The sequence below is a fragment of the Pelobates fuscus genome, chromosome 4, assembly GCF_036172605.1.
Source record: "Pelobates fuscus isolate aPelFus1 chromosome 4, aPelFus1.pri, whole genome shotgun sequence".
Classification (NCBI taxonomy): Eukaryota; Metazoa; Chordata; class Amphibia; order Anura; family Pelobatidae; genus Pelobates; species Pelobates fuscus.
The window spans coordinates 284,468,174-284,488,448 of NC_086320.1; the positions used below are offsets into that span (position 1 = coordinate 284,468,174).

The window sequence follows — 20,275 nt, forward strand, 5'->3', positions numbered from 1 at the left end:
TCTTCTTAATCCCCCCCACCTCTCCCCCTTCTTAATCCCCCCACCTCTCCCCCTTCTTAATCCCCCCCACCTCTCCCCCCTTCTTCTTAATCCCCCACCCCCTCCCCCTTCTTCTTATTCCCCCCCTCTTCTTAATCCTCCCCCCCCTCAACTTCCCTGTAGCGTGGTCGAGCTCCTCTCCAGTCCGCGGTGCCCGGCCGGAGTGATAGGAAGGTGCACACTGAGTGTGCACTTCCTGTCAGTCCGGCCGGTTACAGGAAACAGAAACTCCTGTTCCGCGCTGAGTTTCTGTTTCCTGTAACCGGCCGGACTTACAGGAAGTGCACACTCAGTGTGCACCTTCCTATCCCTCCGGCCGGGGCACCGCGGACCGGAGAGGAGCTTGGCCACACTACAGGGAAGGGGAGGGGAGAAGATGTGCTGCAGTCGTCTGAGGCTCTTTACAGAGCGCTCAGGCGGCTGCAGCATTAGGACTGGCCCTGCAGTGGCCAGTCTTAAAATGATTTGGGGCTATTGCCTCCCTGCCCCCCGGCCCAGCCCGCCCCTGTAATAGCCCAACGTATGCATGTTTCATACTGTTTCATACACATACAAGGTGCATAGATACATTTAAATGATACAGGTATCCATTATTATCAAATTTCACTAAATGCAAACAAGTATTCACTTTACAAATGACTAATTAATGTTTTGCATCCAAAGCTGTCGTCACTCTTAATGTAAATTCAATAAGAATTTGAAAACTAAGATTGAAATAATTATTTCAAAAATATACTTTATAGATTCTATCAAACTGTTGCAATTCATCACTGTTGTGACTTACTCTACATGCGGGCATTAAAATTCATGACTGTACCAACGCAGGGAGAAAAAAAAACATGTAACTATGGAAACATGATTAAATGTGGAATAATAGAAGGGCTAAATAATAGAAACCTAGGAGTCAGATGCGTTGCAGCACATTCATTTCATTAGTTGTGCTGATGTCAGAAAACAGAACGTGCATAGCGTATATGCTGAAATAAACGTCAGCAGAACCCAGAGAAGAAGAGATTGCCCTAGATCTGGCTCTACTGAATACTGGGCTTACAAAATTAAGCCATCATAGTGCTGCTAATGATTATTGCAGTGCTTCATCAATGTGGTGTGTGCGTCTATGTGTCTTATAAACTAAATAAATGCAATAAATTGAAAAAAATTATAAGAAATCTCTTCTTTTTTTAATGTATATTTTTTAAATACATTGGTACTTGCATTGGTCTAAATTAACAGAAATGCAAAGTATTTCTTTAAATGGCAACATAGCAACGATGAGTACAAGAACAAACAAAATATGTAGGCACTCATTTATTCAATACGCAGATAGATAAATAGATAGATAGATAGTTTCAGTCCTCTTCACTGACTTTTCAAAATATTTTAAATGGTAAGGAGGGATATAGAGGGTTTATCGCGGAAGGGGCAGAGTCATATCTCTGGGGTCTAGCACCATGCTAAATTTCACCAATTGTCACCAGTTGAAGTATAAACTCCATCATTCACTCTAAGAATTTACCTATTCACCTCAAGAACCCAGTAGACATGAACAGCATAAATAGTACATCTTCATAGTAGCTTCACAACACAACTGTGGCTGGTGCATCAAGACAGACAGACTCTATGACAGTTAAACTCACACAAGCTTATGTCTAGGGTGTCCATATCTACTGTGTCTACCTTCACACAATATCACATTTATATTCATATGGTAAGCATATGAAAATTATTGCCTTGTGGAATCCAAATACTATATGTAAGAAAGCAGGTCAATAATCAATTAATAATACATTGTGCAGTGTTTGACATTTAATTACTGGAGATTACTACTTAAACCCAATGTCCACAACCAATAAATGTACTGTTTAAGCGCCTTCAATGGGGATGTGAGTGTCAGAACTAGTCCACGTAGCAAGAAGAAGGTGGCCTGGTCTGATGAATCATGTTTTCTTTTAGATCAGGTGGGTGGGTGGGTGCGTGTGTGTCGTTTACCTAGGAAAGAGATGGCAGCAGGATGGTGGGAAGGCAGACCAGTAGAGGCATTATGCTCTGGGCAATGTTCTGCTGGGAAACTATGGGCCCGGGCATTCATGTGGATGTTACTTTGACACTTTTCACCTTCATAGAGGTTGTTGCTTAGGAGGTACACCCCTTTATGGCAATGATGTTCCCTGGTGGCAGTGGCCTCTTTCATTAGTATAATGTACCCTGGCACACTGCAAAAATATTCAGGAATGGTTTGAGGAGCATGACAAAGAGTTTGAGGTGTTGCCTTGGCCTCCAAATTCCTCAGATCTGAATTTGATCCATGGAGGTCCCACTTTGCAACAATTGTGGGGACCCATATGATATTAGATAGGTGATTTTAATGTTATGGCTGATCAGTGTACAATACACTGTTTTGCTCACAATCTATCCTTGTATTCAAACATTTTTAAAATAATAATAATTTGACAAGAAATGCTCTGCTTACTGACAGACCTTTTTGACAAATAATTATGCATCAATTATCTGGTGCGGTGCTGCCCAAACTGCTTTACTGGATGAGCCACCTCTTACTGGCACATACCAATTTTCAATAGGTGCATAAAACCTCTCAATAAAATTGGTGCATAAACCCTTTGACTTACTCTTAACAGAAACGTATGCACTCACATTAACATCCAGAGATTTACCAACACATATAAATGCACTCTCATACTTATACATTCACTTACATATACAGTTAGTAAACCTACAAAACTAACCTTATAATATGATACAAAGTGCTTTGGCATTAAGTTTCCCTATTCTGCTTCTATGTATTAAATGGTAGATCTTACACTGAGTGTCATTTTCAGTGAGGCAGACCGAATCAGTGAAAATGGTCCGTTAGTGTGTGACAGCACTGCCTGTTTCACTCACTAGTATTTGGTGATGAAGTTTGTCTCTTAAAATACTGTGGAGAGGGCAAGCCCCATATACCACACTCTGCATTTAATTAGCAGAAGGATGGTGAAAAAAGTCATGTTGTCTGAATCGATTCGTCAGAAATTATTTTTTGAACTGACAAACTGAATTTCATGTTGCTTTTTGGTTTTGTGGGGAACGTAACACCACAAAAGGATCACTAAGGCACCCAGGCAATATTTCCATATCAATAGCATGCCACCCCCTCCCCTTTGCCCCCTTTTTTTTTTAATAACCTCTCACTCGAAAATCATGCGTGGGGGGTAAGAGAGGTAGACAATAGCCTTTCCAGCCCTCTTCTTAATTTATACATATTTCCCACCCACTGCCCATGGGAAAGAAAAGGGTATGTGCCCTGGTAATTAAAGTATTAGCCTCACCCACAACATGTGTGTGTTTTGGTGGCAGGAACTGTTTAGGGTCTCTGGTTGAATTTTAAGGCCCCACCAGATGTACACCAGTGGAAGCATATGTGCCAGCTCCACCCCCCTGGTATGTTACAGGTCTCACCTGCATGTGATGAGACATTTATTAGCAACTAGACCACTTGCCAGTTTTTAGCTACAGTGAGCAGACACGGGCTGCTCACTGTTGAGTAGACATGCCCCAACCTGCGGCATGGCGAGTTGAGGCATAAGGTTTGAACTCCAAAGGATTCTTTCCATTTTTGTTTTTACATTTTACATCATGCTATTCCAGCAAATCTATCACTCTGCACCGAAAAAGTGGAGCAGCACTGAATTATAGTAAAGTATAACCATGTTCGAATTAGTCTATTGTTTAGGGTGTCACGGCATTAAGGATCTTGCTATACAGGTCAAAAGATATCAAAATACTATTCTTTCAAATCTTTTCATCATTAATATATTATTATTATTATTATATTATAGTATGTCTAACAGTGACAGAGGTGGAATGTAAATGCTTTCCAAGTTATATCCCTGGAGTTTCTTTATTGAGGTTAGTTACCTCATTGGCCATCCTGTTTGACGGTGTTTTTGCTCAACAATTGTTGTGTAAAAGTCAGGTATATGAATGGTTAATTAATGGTGCCAAAAAAAGAAATAAATGATGACTAGAGAACAGTTACTAAATGTAGGTTTTATTCACAGGTCAAATGAGAAGTGACCAGTAGAAAATAAAAGTTTTAGAAAGGGACAGTAAAAAAGAAATAAAAAATAACATATACTGTATATGTAACTTTAAAAAAATATATAGATATATAATACATAAATATAGACTTTCAGTACCCCTACCCACAAAACATAGGTAGGGGTTGTGGGGACATCTATTTTATTAGTTGCCGCCACCTGCTGCTCATAGTTGGGAACTGGAGGGATAACAGGTTTCCTTTGTGGGAATAAATTTTGTGTTTTTCATAGTGAAGCGTACAAACTAAAGGCATCATCGCCACTTCAAATCCCTGAAGTGGTCAAGGTGTTTGGAGTAGCTCTTTAATACCAACATCAGCTTACTGCTAATATTTAGCTTCTGGGTTTAGATTTAGATCTGGGCTGTCCTAGCCTATTTTAGATAAAGGCAGCCCATGTGGATTTTTGAACAAACTAGAACCTGACTGAATATAAAGAGAAATATTCTACTAGATTCCATAATTCATTGAGTCATCCACTCCACTCAATCACATCACATTTTTTCCCATCCAACTGAAAAACAGTACGTGATACTCTAGCAATTCTAAATTGTGGCCATCTACAGGAAAACATGGCTGTTCAGAATCATATAAAACTACTGACCTAGATCATCTTTAATTTGAAGTTGGACGAGTCTGTGCATTAGTGAATTCAATGATTCTCTACACAAATAATTTGCATGGAAAACTTCTCGCCCCCTCACTCTTATAATTTGTACGTAACCATTCTTTCCTTTCTCTTTCCAGCGGTCTTATTGACAGTGTGTTGCATGAGACGGAAAAAGAAGGCATCAAACCCTGAGAATAACCTGAGCTATTGGAATAATGCAATAACCATGGACTACTTCAACAAGCATGCTGTGGAGTTACCTCGAGATATTCAGTCACTGGAAACCTCAGAGGTAATGAAGCAGCACTGGATCATGCAGCCAAGCCATCCACATATCAAGTCCATATCCATTCTGCCGAGTGACATAGCTCACGGAAGCTACTCATTGGGCCACTTGTTACTGCTTTATTATTGGCAGTTCTGTCAAAATACTTTGGTGCATGTACTATATACACACAGATACATGTATATACACACACACAGAAAACGCATTACCCCGAACACTAACGATTAATCACACATTGATACTGCACTGTCACTGGCACACACACACAATATACTGTCACTGGCACACACACTGCACACACAAAAACTCTGGTCATGCTCACACATCACACAAAAAACACAATTTTACATTGCACACAGGGAAAAAAAACACATGCACACACTCACATGTGTGAGTACAGACAGTGCATAACATCGATTATATAGCGGTAATAAATACCAAACTGCCAAGTATGTGCTTAAATAATAGTTTTGTTAAGGAGCACTTCTAGCCCTCATCCTATTCAGTTGGCTTCCAAGTCCCGACCACCTAAATTAAACAATTTAAATTGTTCTTCAATTATATGAGTGATTAACCTATTAAACTGGAGATAGGGATTTCATCACTATCTATGTATCTCTAATGGTATATAACAAAATTGGCTCTGATATAACTGTAAAACTAATCTGTAAAGTTATCACTCTAAATCTTTATCTAGCTGTAAATATTATAATCATACCAATCAGTAAGAATGAGTCTTTACATTTAAAAATAATGATTTAACCCCTTAAGGACGGTGGGCGTTCTATGCCGCCTTTTTTAGGGTGGCTCTAAACGCCGGCAGGTGACATAGAACGTCCCCGCTGTCCTTATTACATACCCGATCGCTGCCGTTCCCCTGTCGGCAATCGGCTTTGCTCCCGGTCTGGGAGGACTGCCTAACAGCCCAGACAGTCCCCCATGGCAAATTAGGCCTCTGCGGGCCATGTGATCGCTCTGAACAAGCGGTCACATGGCCGCAATAGAGGTTCATAGTGCTGCCTGCAGGGGGACTGCCTGGGCTGTCAGGCAGTCTCCCTGCTGCTGAAATATAAAAGAAAAGATATTAGTAAATAAATAAAATAAAAAAATATGTGTATATATATGAGATATATATATATATTGTCATACGAAGTGTATTTTTATATTATTATATACATATATTAATATAAAAATACACTTAGAACTAAATTACATACACATATATATATATATATTTATATGTATATATTGTGTATATATATATATATATATATATATATATATTTAAAAAATATAAATAATAAGTAAATAAATATAAATAAAAAAAATGTAAATTATATATATATATATATATATATATATGTATATATAAATACATAAAAATACTACGAAATATATATATACATAATTACATAAATAATTTCATAAATTTACATGTTGCCTTCCACTATATAAATATGTATATATATTTAAATTCTACGTGCATATTTATGTAATATTTTTTTACATAATTAAGTAATTTTATTGATGCACTTTAAGGGAGCTGCCTGACAACCCAGGCCAAAAGTCCAGAGAATTTAATTTGCTAGCACAATATTTAACCCTGACACCCTAAAACCTGTACATGGGGGGTACTGTTTTACTCGGGAGACTTCGCTGAACACAAATATTAGTGTTTCAAAACAGTAAAACATATCACAGCAATGATATTGTCAGTGAAAGTGAAGGTTTTTGCATTTTTCACACACAAACTGCACTTTTACTGATGATATTGTTGTGATACGTTTTAATGTTTTGAAACACTAATAATTGTGTTCAGCGACCTATCCCGAGTATAACAGGTTTTATAGTGTTTTTGAAGGTTACACGGTCAAATATGAGACTTGCTTTTCCGTTTTTCACATTGAAATTTGCCAGATTGGTTATGTTGCCTTTGAGAGCGTATGGTAGCCCAGGAATGAGAATTACCCCCATGATGGCATACTATTTTCAAAAGAAGACAAATCAAGGTATTGCAAATGGGGTATGTTCAATATTTTTTAGTAGCCACTTAGACACAACCACTGGCTAAAGTTAGCGTTCATAATAGTTTTTTTTTTTTTTTTTTTTTTTTTTTAATTCTTTATTTTTGTTGTGCATTGTTTTAACAATCGGCTTGTTCAGCCACAATAGCTGTCTCAAGCCAGCGTAACATGCATGAGTACAGTACAGTTGTAGTTATGTAGTATAGAACAGGCACATTATTTGAACTACTATGGCATAAAGGTGCCGGCACATTTTTAAATATTGATTACTTGAATAACAGGTTAGTCCGAAATGTAAAGCATATTAGCAACAAATTAATAACAATATAAGGTCCATAGCCCTACGGATTATAAAGTGGTTACACTGGCCCAGTGCGCGGGCCATAATAAGGTTATTATTCTTTTCTCGCTAACCACCTCGTGAGTCAATTTTGTGTGTTTTTAACTAGGCTAAGCAGGCTAGGCCCATATAAGCAGGAAAACAAAAGCAAAACTAAAAAATGCGAGTCTGTAGCTACCGGTTCATATGAGGTATTTGGTTTACCGTGAGGGGTCTGTTGCGCTGTTGTTCTACTTTATTCTACGCTGAGGTGTAGTTGTGCAGTGGCTTATGGGCTCGGTTTATATGTGCTATGGGGCCGCGCTTACAAAGTCGAAGGTATGGTTTATAGTGTATACTGGATCCTCTATGGCAGGTGTGTCTCTGGGACTCTTCCCCCTGACCATTCGCTTATATCTTAATATTTTACACTAAGTACATGTATGGAAATGCAAACTGGAAATATTAATGAATTAAAGCATTAAAGCATAAGAGACAGGTAAATGCAAACAGTAAGGCAGTTGTATCATGAGCAGCTTTAGTGGTTGGGCAGTTCTCTCCCAAAGGATTCAGGTGGTGGTGGCAGTCTGCATAGTGCGGACGGGTCCACCTGGAACGAAGGGTTCGGAGGTGGCAGGATTCCATCTGTGAGGCTTGTGGGTCGTGTGCTGTCGCCGCATGGCGTCCACAGGTAGGCCCAGAGTGGGTAGAAGGGCTTCAGCCTCCTGTAAGTCCGCTACTAGATGTGTGACCTCTCCATGCAGGACTTGGAGTTTGCAGGGTGAGCGCCATCTGTAGTGGATGTCGCTCTCACGGAGCAGAGTGGTGAAAGGCTTCAGGGTAGAGCGCCAGGCCATAGTTCCCCGGGATAGGTCAGAGTAAAATGATAAAGTCATGTCCTCGAAGGCGATCGGCGTGGTATTTCGGATGGCGGCCATTATGGATGCTTTGTCCTGACGCTTGTGGAATTTAATGATTAGGTCCCTGGTTGCTGTTGGTGGGGCCGTGGGTGGCTTAGGTATCCTAAATATGCCCTCAAAACCCACTCCTTTGGCCTGCTTTGGCGGTAATATTGTGCTCACCAGACGCCTCACTAGGTGGGGGAGTTCAGCCTCAGGGACAGATTCGGTTATGCCCCTTACCTTGAGGTTCTGGGCCCGTCTGGAGTCCTCCATTGCTGCCATGGCCTGCTCCACCTTTGCTTGCTGTTGTTGCAACAGTTTTGTCTCCTGCTGGAGTGAGGCTATCTGCTTAGTGTGCGTGTGGGAGTCGTGCTCCACAGTTGCCACGCGGTCGGTGAGGCCTTTCAAGTCCCTCTGCATGTCTGCGACGTCCTCCTGGAAGTTTCGTCGGAGTTCTGCCAGCAGCTCCTTCATTTCGGATTTCGTGACCGGAGCTGTGTTGGGCTGTGTAGCAGGTTTCACGGTAGGTTTCTCCGGTGCCCGCTTCGTGGGCAGGCAGATCTCGTCCGGTTCTGAGAGCAAGTCGTCTGAATCCTCAAAGCCGTCCATGTAAGCGGCCATGACAGGCTCTGGGGCGCCATGTGCTCGCCTCCACAGATCTCCTATGCTGGTGCCCTGTCGGGGCGGATCAGGTTTCGGTTTCTTGCTCTTTCTGCCCATGACCACTGCTTTCTCAGGTGGCTGGTCTGCTTTGCTTTGCTTTTGGGGGGTGATATTTCGGATTTTGGGTTCTTTTAGTGCAATTTCGCCGGGAGCTCCCTGTGCTTGCGACCTGTCGGTTCGGCAGTTGGCTCCGCCCCCAGTTTTTTGCATTTTTAACACACAAACAAATATAAATGCTAACTTTGGCCAGTGGCTACTAAAAAAGACTGGACATATCCCATATTGAATACCCTGTGTTGTCTACTTTTTGCAAATGGTATGCCATCATGGGGGTTATTCTCATTCCTGGGCTATGATACAGTCTCAAAGGCAACATAACCTTGGCAATGCCCCATAGATTCTCTATGGGGTGCAGCTCAGGCGAGTTTGCTGGCCAATCATCGCACTTATGACAAATCACGGCTTGAACTATCTTGCTTTGCATGTAATGCATGTATCTCATATATTAGTTTCCCCTTTTACATTGCATTACTGAAATAAATGAACTTTTGCACGATATTCAAATTTTTCGAGTATCACCTGTATAGCGCAAATTCCAGTTTTTGTTTTGTTTTGATCACAACGTGTACAACTGGCTCAGACCTTAAGGGGTTAAGTTGAAGCTTACTGACAAGTAAGTTAGAAATCACGTTTTAAAGCAACTTGATTTAAATCAATCAAATCCACCCTGCTAATGACACAACACTCCAATCTCTGGACCTCCTATTGGGCTGCTATATTATCTTATCCAAATGTTTATCCCAGTACAACCCTGGGTAGACTTAGTGGATGAGCTATAACAGAAACTTTGGTGTTCTGAAAATGTGAAGAGGAGTCAAACAGGTTGAAGAGAGATTTACCTAATTTTCAGCTCTCTACATCTCACACAGCCATGGTGCACCACAGCTTCAATGATTAGCGAGAGTAGGGGAAACCAGGAACACAGCAAATTCTGCGGTAGAAACACATCTGCAGTATGGAAATACATTTGGGATAATATGTGAGATATATGGGGAATGAGAGCTTATTGATAAAACATATACTACATCAAAAGATATAAAATATAGGATCCTCTAAAGAAGGGGTCAAGTCCTGGGGAAGTAAGTGTGGGAACTCCCCTCCCTCTCCCCCCCCCCAAAAAAAAACACTTGTATGCATATATAAACGCGTGCACACACATACACTCACAGACGCACACACATACTCAGACACTCACATAGTGGTGTATTTGAATTTTGTGCTGCCCTAGGCATGACTATACCTGAGCACCCCCTAATCTAAATTTGCCACCCCTTCCTGTCAAGGGTGCACCGCTTCCTGATTAAAAACCCACCCCTTCCTCTTTAGACTCCACCTTTTCCTGCTCCTTTTAAAGAAATACTATAGTGCCAGGAAAACAAAGCTGTTTTCCTGGCACTATAATTCCCTATAGTGCCCCCCTCCCTCATGTCCTCCCCTCCCCCACTCGACACTGATGGGGTTAAAATCCTATGGGTATTTAGCAGATGCTGAATGTCCTCATGCACAGGGTGAGGACGTCCAGCATCAGTTAGGCGACTTTTGGTCACCTAACCACCCGAAAGTCCCTCTAGTGGCTGTCTGGTAGACAGCCACTAGAGGTGGAGTTACCCCTCAAGGTAATTATTGCAGTTTCTGAGAAACCACAATAATTACACTTGCAGGTTTAAGGGGACTGGGACAATGAGCTGAAGTTGTCTGGGTGCCTATAGTGTTCCTCTAAGCACACTCTCTGACAGACACCCACACTGGCAGATACACACTGACAGTAACACACACACTCAGTGACAAACACACAGACGTCACTGATTTGACACACACACACATTCACTGATACACACTCATTCATTGACAGAGAGACACATACAAACACACTGACAGACACACACTAATAGTCACACACACACTAAATGACAAACAGACTCTCACTGATTTGACAGACACTTACAAACATACACTAACAGAAGCACATACACACACATGTGCATACACTAACAGAAGCACATACACTCATACGCACACACACGTGCATACACTAACTGAAGCACATACACGCAAACATACACATGCATACACTAACAGAAGCACATACACTCATACATGCATACACTAACAGAAGCACATACACTCATACACACACACGTACATACGCTAACAGACGTAAATACTCATACACACACACACACACACACACACTGACACAAACACACACATACACTAACAGACGTAAACTAGCAGACATACACACATACATAGACTAACAGACATACACACACACACTAACAGACATATACACACACACACACATACATACATACACTAACAGACACACACACACATACACTAACAGACATACACACATACACTAACAGACATAAACTAGCAGACATACACACATACATAGACTAACAGACATACACACACACATACATACATACACTAACAGACACACACACATACACTAACAGACATACACACATACACTAACAGACATACACTAACAGACACACACACACATACATAGACTAACAGACATACACTAACAGACACACACACATACACTAACAGACATACACACATACACTAACAGACATACACACACACATACATACACATACACTAACAGACATTCACTAACAGACATACATATATACAAATTATTAAAATTAACATTGCCCACCCACCCAGCCTCCCTACCTTTTAGGAAAGCTGGCATGGATGGGTCCCTGGGGTCCAGTGGGGCTGCAGTGAGGCGGGCGGCTCTCTCCCTGTCACACGCGGCGAGGGAGCTGTGTCCTCTCTGCTCCCTCTCGCCACGTGGGTTGTCTGCTGATGCAGGGAGCCAGAATATGATGTCATATTCCGACTTCCTGCATCAGAAATCGGCGCGCGGCGAAAGAGAGCAGAGAGGACACATCTCCCTCGCCGCGTGTGACAGGGAGAGAGCCGTCCGCCGGGGGGGGGGGGGCAATCAGGTGGCCCCCTCATGACAGGGGGAACACAGGGCAACTGCGTTCCTCCTGTGAAAAAAGTGCAGGAACGCCGTTCCCACGCGTTCCTGCAGGACTCGAGCCCTGCTCTAAAGTTTAAAACATAATAGGTATATTATAACAGCCCAAAACATGGAAGAAAACAGAACTATGGCTACATTGCACATATTATTAGTGTATTACAGGCACATGGCCTCAATTACATTCCCAATAGTCAGGGGCGTACCTGGAGCATTTGGCACCCGGGGCAGATCCTATATTTGTATAGTGAATGCAGTGTGTGTGCTTGTATAGTGGATAATGGTGTGAGGGAAGGGGTGATGGTGAGAGGGGGTGGGTGGGTGATGGTGTGGGGAGGTGATGTGAGATGGAGCTCAGGGAGGGGGGGTGAGGATGAAGGGAGGCGGTGATTGTTAGAGAGAGGGGGTGATTGTGAGAGGGGGGGGGTGATTGTGAGAGGGGGGTGATTGTGAGAGGGATGGGGGTGATTGTGAGAGGGAGGGGGATGATAAGGAGAGGGGAGGGGTGATTGTGAGAAGGGGGTGATTGTGGGGGGGTAATTGTGAGAGGGAGGGGGGTGATTGTGGGGGGTGATTGTGAGAGGGAGGGGGATGATACGTTTTTTATTACAGTAACCACCCTTATGCTAATATAGGGGTTTATACACTAATATGGGGATATCACATCACCCCGTAGGCTTTTAGTGTATTTGTCTTTTAATGACTAACAAGGTTAGTCATTAAAAAAGGACAATAAATCTGCTTCTGGGTACTTTCGGGTTTGACCGCTAGATTTTCGGCTGGTATCCAGTGGATAATTTTCAACTGTGTTTTGCAGGTGGAATGCAATTCAGGCTATGGTTATAACTAGGCACACATACGTACCAAATGTGCCCAGTGTAAACAATATCCACACATAAAGACACTATGTTAACATTAAGATTGTGTGTCTACATGCTGAATTTCTAAACATGCAATCATGGTCCTTACAAATTCCAATAGGCCAGTTATTTAACCAACTTTATCTAATTTTCTAATCAATATGTATGATGCAATGTTATTTCTGTTTATACTATAGTATATATGACTTTGAAGTATTAAATTTTAAGCAGTGACATAGCAAGGGGGCACTTATTTGGGGGCGGCAAGTTCCAGACAGAAAAATAGTTTCTCCTTCTGAGTGAGACCTGGCAACGAGCCTGCTCTGCTTGCCAGGTCTCTGTGCGGTGCTCAGTATGAGGGGAAGAGGCGGGGCAGGAGGGATGGGAAGTGAGGTCACTTCCTGTGCTCTCCTGTCCTGCGAGTGCTGGGAGAGAGGAGATGGATAGCTGCCTGGCAGATACACCAGGTATGCTCTCCCCTGCACATCCCCCTCCCTCCCTTCTGACAGCCTCCCTCCCTTCACAGACCCTCTACCTCCCTGCTCAGCCCCCCTCCCTTTGCAGACCCTCTCCCTCCCTGCTCACCCCCCCTCCCTTCACAGACCCTCTCCCTTCATGCTTAGCCCTCCTCCCTTCACAGACCCTCTCCCTCCCAGCATAGTCCCCCGCTCCTACGCAGATCCCCTCTCTCCCTCCCTGCACAGATTCCCCCCTTTCTCGCTGCACACTCACAGTCCCCTCCCCATACCTCCCCTGCACAGACCCCCTCTCTCCATGCACCCACAGAGACCCTCCCTCACAGCATCCTTACAGACCCCCTGCACAGATCCCCTCTCCCCTTCCTTCACAGGCCCCCTTTCTCCCTGCGCTGCACCAAGCCCCTTTCTCCCTGCACCCTCACAGGCCCATTTTCTCCCTGCACCCTCACAGGCCTATTTTCTCCCTGCACCATCACAGTCTCCCTCCCTCCCTTCCCCACCCAGTCCCCCTTCCTCCCTCCCCCACCCAGTCCCCCTTCCTCTCCCGCACAGTCCCCCTCTCTCCATGCACTCACAGATCCCCTCTTCAATAAGTGCCAATACAATTGTTAGTTTCACCAATAATTCTACATTGCCACTTAATTGGTGAACTGACAATTGTATTGGAACTTATTCAATAAAAAAATATTTTGTAATGGAAAAGATTTTGTATTCAGGTCGAGATAGGGGCGGCAAACTCAGGAACAGCCCCGAGCGGCAAAATCTCTAGCTACGCCACTGATTATAAGGGATAATCTCTCAAGCTTTTTATTCCTACACTGGCACATTCTGTAATTGAAAAAAACTAATATTACCACTGTCTTTGTATAATATTGTTACCAAACAGGTACCGGAGAGCTGTTTGCACTGGGTCACTTACCGTCCACTTTTTAGTAATCTAGAAAAGGATGCTGGATGCTAATCCAACGTGATCAGAGCACCAGTCAAACTGTCAGGACAAGCCACGGAGTCAGACAAATGTGTAAAAGCATATACAGAAAATGTCCTTTACCTGCTTCTTAAATTTAGCACAAAGTAAACACAATTAAACATAACCAATATGAGACTTTTAAATGATTAGACCAAAGTATGAGAGCCATGGACATCATGGGGTATGATCTTATACACACGTGTGCTATCTTGCCGTGAACAAGAAACAGTACAAACTGTTGTTGAAATCTTTTTGAAGGTGTAATTACATCTAGTCCAAATTAATACCTCACAATTAATCCATTAAAAAATAAGAAGGGATCAGCTCCTCACTATTCCAGAGCAGAGGCCAAAAAGAATTGTTGGTGAATTAAGCAATTTACAGGGTAAAGTAATCTTCATATATACAATGATGCTTACCAAAAAGGTATACGCATACTGCTGAGTATGGAGTGAGGAAGACTATAGGGTCGAGAACACAAACATGTATTCCTGACATAATAGTGTTAAAACCACCATCCGGCAACCCCTTGCTTCCCTAAATATAGTAAAATCTTACTTGTATTCAGTTCTGCAGCTGCTGCCTCTGCCCCCTGATTCTGTGAGCCAATCACAATGCTTCCCCATAGGATTGGCTAAGATTGTCAGGGAGGCAGATCAGGGGCAGAGCCAGCACAAGTCAAACAGAGCCCTGGCCAATCAGCATCTACTCATAGAGATGCATTGAATCAATGAATCTCTATGAGGAAAGTTCAGTGCCTGCACACAGAGGGTGGAGACACTGAGTGGCAGTCCTGCTTACTCTGTAGCACTGCCCAAGGAAGCAGCTCTAGCAGCCATCTGAGGAGTGGCCAGTGGAGTTAACCCTAGGCTGTAATGTAAACACTGCATTTTTTCTGTAAAGACAGTGTTTACAACATGTTTACAGCAAAAAGCCTGAAGTGAATGAGTCTACTCACCAGAACAAATAAAATGAGCTGTAGTTGTTCTGGTGACTATAGTGTCCTTTTTTAACAAGAAAAAAGTCTGCACATCCATTGTCAAGTTGATACCAATTGTTAAAAACATAAAAAGATTTTATCTGGCTTCATAATTATTCATATGATACTTAGTAGTTTCTAAATATCAGAATAACATGCTTTTGTGTAGAATAATGCTGTATGTTAAATATGGACGTATTTCTCTTCTCTTTCCTAGGACCATCTTTCAGAACCCCGTTCACCAGCCAATGGGGATTACCGAAGCAGTGGAATGGTTCTTGTGAACCCTTTTTGCCAAGAAACTCTTTTTTCTGGACACGACCAAGTTTCTGAAATTTGATGGACCCAGCAACAAACCACGGCCATCGTTTTTTTACATTTGCCTCCAAAAATATACGCAGTATTGCACACAGCTGTCATTTTAGACATTGGAAATGAATCTAGAGTAATTAATACCACCCGGTGTCTCAGTTTAGGAGTCAGATTAAATTAGTCAGTAGGCCTTTAAAGTGAATGGAGCTTGGTTGGTTTGAGTTGATTTTATACCCCGTTCAAAACCATTCAACCTGCAGATCTGAGTAAATATATACATATACTATAAATATGCTTTGTGTATCCCCCTTTTCTTCCCCAAATGAATACAGATGTTTTCAGCTTGTTTTCCTAAGACTTGTCATCTTTTTACACTTGTAGTAAATCTTTACAGGATAAACTGTGGCTTTATAAATAAAGTTATTTATATGTAAAGAACTAATGTGTTTTTCATTTCTTATACTTTCATAACCATTGCAAGTTATAGTGGAGAATAATTTGGAGAAAATGCCCCATAATAGGCTATTACTATAAATTGTAGGAATGTAGATGTGGGAGGAGGTGTCAGGACAGTCTCTTATATTCCAGTTGTAGAACAAAATGTATTTTTTTTTTTTAATCCAGTAAGAAAAAGCTACATAATGGTCATCACAATGGTTTTCAATGATATTATTTTCTTATAGTTTACAGTTTGCTATTTTGTGGCCACCCCTCTCATTATATGCTAGATACCAGCATATATCCTGTCATGAAAATGACAGGTGAAGATATATTGTCAGACAGACTCCATGATAAATAGCACAGTACTATCACACACTGACATAGTCCTCCATCTTCCTACCTTTTTAATCAGCCATGATGAGTAGATCTAGCTGATCCGCCCAGAGACATACATAACTATTGACTCCTGCAGCCACTAGACTCCTGGAACAGATTGTGATGTTAGTATGTGGTGTCACAGTTAGTGGAATTTTTTACTCAGTGAAGTCATAATGACTCAAGATTGGCATGTTAGTAATCAAGCAAAATCTGTCAATAGCAATTATTAGGCAAGACATTAATGCCTCAATTTAATCCTGGCAATTGCAATTATTAGGCAAGACATTATGGCCTCAATTTAAAGGGACACTGAAGGCACCCAGACCACTTCAGATCATTGAAGTGGTATGGGTGCAGACTCCCATCACCCTTAACTCTTTTAAAAACTGCAATAATTACCTGCTAGGCTTAACTCCTCCACTAATGGCTGTCTACCAGACAGCCACTAGAGGGACTTCCGGGTGGATAGGTAACATTTGGTCGCCTAAACGACGCAGGACGTCCTCGCGCTATGCATGAGGACTTCCAGCATCACCGGAAGCCCCAGAGGAAAGCATTGAATAATTCTAATATGAGCATGGCCATAGCCGCGCATGGGCATTAGGTCTCCCCCGCAAGCTGACGTCGGCGGTGGAGGTGTGTGGGGCTGAAGCTGAGCCAGGGCCGAGAGACATCAGCGCTCGACCCAGGTAAGTGACAAGTTTGTTTTTTAGGCACTATAGTTTCCCTTTAATATTGTTGGTTAAGCTTTTCAAATTATTTAATATTTTTTGATAAAATTTGAAACTATATATTTTTCAGAACATAAAATATTTTAAAAAATATATCCAATATAAAAATATATACAAAAGTATCACAAAATATTAAAAACATTTTAAACCTTTTTTATAATATTAAATCATTTTTAAAGTATATACAAAAATAGTAAATCACTTAAAAAAAAAGCTTATGCAGCAATACTAAATCGAGGCCTATATATGAGATCATTTGCACACAATGTGCATGTAATTAGTCACTTTCTTGGACTGCTCCAGAAGTTCAAGAACTTTGTGTGGGAGGTGAACTGGGGATACGAACATTATCCTTGGTTTATGTTTACCTTTTTAAAGTGTCTGTCACCAGACATATATTTTATTTATTGCTGTGTATTGCTGCTTCTGCATAGTTACGTGTGTCTGAATATCATTTTAGTTTTTCCTATGTGTTCATGTTTTTATAAAAACTATTAGGAAAAGTAAATTTGTCGAATCTTGAAAATGTTTGGAGCTAATGCAAGGTTCTGTTTCCGTTACCCATAATGCATCAGATGGGGAGAATAAAATGGCAGCACAAGGAAGAAAAGTAATAAACTTAATGTGGCATGCCAAAAGGGAGTGTAGTGATGATATAAGGATGAGCAGCTCCCACCAGAAAAGAAGGGCCAGATTAACTTAGGGGCTACCATTCCACTCATGTGTGAGTTTTCAGTGTACACTGGTCTGTAGCTTATTCAGGTGTATTTGAACAAGAAGTCTTCAACTGTGAGCAGGTGAGGGTCATTCAGGGACAACTGGAAATATATCTACCATCAAATAAGTGTTCTTATAGGGATATGATATATAATATAACCAATATGGTACATAGTATTGTATATACCATTTTTCAGACAAAGCAAATACTGGCTTACTCCAGTATTTCTCTGTGCCTCAGTTAATGCCTCGGGCAGGCTCTAATGATTCTCAGCAGGTTCTGATGCTCAGCAGGTTCAGTAGCTGTCTGGCTGAGCATTATGGTATTCACATTGTAGTGTTCTTTTAATCTTTAATTGTGAAATGTTTTATGTACCTAAATAAGCACCATTAGTCACTGGGGCTATTTCCCACAAACTGATGAACATAATTAGAGCACAATGTCTCTTTTTGTGAATTTCATCAGACTGTATTTACAACAAACATGGTTTTCCTGAAATGAACCTGCTGATGCAGGAGATGCCAGTGAACAATGGAATTCTCCATGATAATCAGTACAAACACAATGTTCCAGAAAGGCATATGACAAGATGCAACCTTGAAAATGCAACAACAACAAAAAAACCAACAACCTAACAGTGAGTTCGGAATACAGAGTCTTTGAGAGCAGGGACAGTGTGGTGGGTTCCAACTGCAGCAATGCCTTTACCAAGGCGTAGATCTTCTATCTTGGGCCAACAGCCCTCCTTGTCCACTGCAGAGTGTTCTGGGATTAATAACCGTAGGGTAAGTTTTGGCAGTGCCAGTAACTTGCCCAGGCCACCTGGGGTGTATGTAGGTAGTGTGCCAACTGGGGGTGTCAGCAGCCTTGGTACCAGAGTGTCCAGACGGGCTTTGGGAATAAGCAGTGTCTTCATGCAAGGACTACGAATCTGCGGCCAACCTGTTCCTGTATCCCAAGGTTTAGAGAGGGGAAGACTTCAAACTTTTGAGTCTTTGAATGGGTGTCTTACGGAGTACATAGAGAAAGTGAGAGCATTAGAACAAGTCAATCGAGAGCTGGAGGAACATATCCGAGTGTATTTGGACAAGAAGTCTTCAACTGTGAGCACCTGGGGATCACTCAGGGACAACTGGGAAAATATCTACCATCAAGTAAGTGTTCTTATAAGGCTATGATATATAATATAACCAATATTGTACATAGCATTGCATATACCATGTTTCAAACAAATTAAACACTGGTTTACTTGTCATGTTATAGCTTATGTACAATGCTGGACCCAAAATCAAAGTTGTAAGTACTATTAGGTTATAGATTGTGTAAGAAAGAAATTTATTAAGAATAACATTAAATCCCTTATTATTCTGACACTTGAGTATGTTACAACTTTGGACTATCAATCAAGCACATTGCTTCATTAAGGTGTTTTTATTATGGATTTCCTATATCCAAGAAAAACAATAACATATAATGTTCTTAAGCACACAGAGAATACCAAATTTACAAAAAAATAAAACTGCTTTTGTATTACAAACAGCATGAAACTGTGAAAAAAAGTGTTTGTCTTATTAAAGCTATTTTAGGTCTTACTGTGTTGTCCCTAATCACTTAATAATGAAGCCAGAATAGCAACTTAATAGCTTGTCATAATGTCTTAAAATAGTGTATCATTTACCGTAATGGAATGTAAAGGCAATTTCATTCTTAACATGCCACTCTTTGCATCTAATGAAAGGTGAGGACAATATTACCAATCTTACCTTTATGGAGCAAGTTGCAGTTCATGAATATAAAAACTCATTCTTAACAAAAATAAGCCTTATTATGCAATCAGTATTGGAAACTACCGTATATACTCGTGTATAAGTCGATATCATGTATAAGTCGAGTGCAGTTTTGTGACCAACAATTGTGAAATATGCTATGCCTCGTGGATAAGTCGAGGGTAAAACTTGGGGCTATGAAATTCTGTGATTTTTATAATTATATACACACACACACTCATACAAACACACACTCTGCATTATATACACACACACACTCATACAAACACACACTCTGCATTATATAAACACTGTGTGTTTGTGTGAATGCAGAGTGTGTGTTTGTATGAGTGTGTGTGTGTGTGTGTGTATATAATGCAGAGTGTGTGTGTAGTGTGTGGGGAGGGCATTTTTATTATTTTAAATTTTTGTATTTAAATATTCTAATTTTTTATTTTAATATTATAATTATTTTTAATTTTAATATTTTTTTATTACAGTTTTTTTTTTTATTATTCACATTTTTTTTTTTGTCCCTGGTGGTCCAGTGGTGTGTACTGTGCAGGAGGGGGGCTGGCAGGAAGCGTTTACTTATCTTTCCTGCAGCTCCTGTCAGCTACCTTCTCCTGCGTTCT

The 20,275-nt window shown here is 41.2% G+C and overlaps 2 protein-coding genes across 3 annotated transcripts in view; both read left to right on the plus strand.

The window, feature by feature from the left end:
* The window catches only part of TMEM108 (transmembrane protein 108), a 240,388-nt gene extending 224,383 nt beyond the window's left edge, over positions 1-16,005 (plus strand). For both annotated transcript variants that reach the window (XM_063450666.1, XM_063450668.1), the window contains exons 5-6: positions 4,883-5,037; positions 15,512-16,005. In XM_063450666.1, coding sequence (XP_063306736.1) covers positions 4,883-5,037; positions 15,512-15,634 — 278 coding nt within the window. In that variant the 3' untranslated portion in view covers positions 15,635-16,005. The remainder of the gene's footprint in view (positions 1-4,882; positions 5,038-15,511) is intronic.
* A 2,457-nt stretch (positions 16,006-18,462) lies between these two features.
* Positions 18,463-20,275, plus strand: part of BFSP2 (beaded filament structural protein 2) — a 67,926-nt gene continuing 66,113 nt past the window's right edge. Inside the window, exon 1 of the mRNA XM_063450670.1 lies at positions 18,463-19,028. Within this exon, the coding sequence (XP_063306740.1) occupies positions 18,573-19,028 (456 nt within the window). The 5' untranslated portion in view covers positions 18,463-18,572. The remainder of the gene's footprint in view (positions 19,029-20,275) is intronic.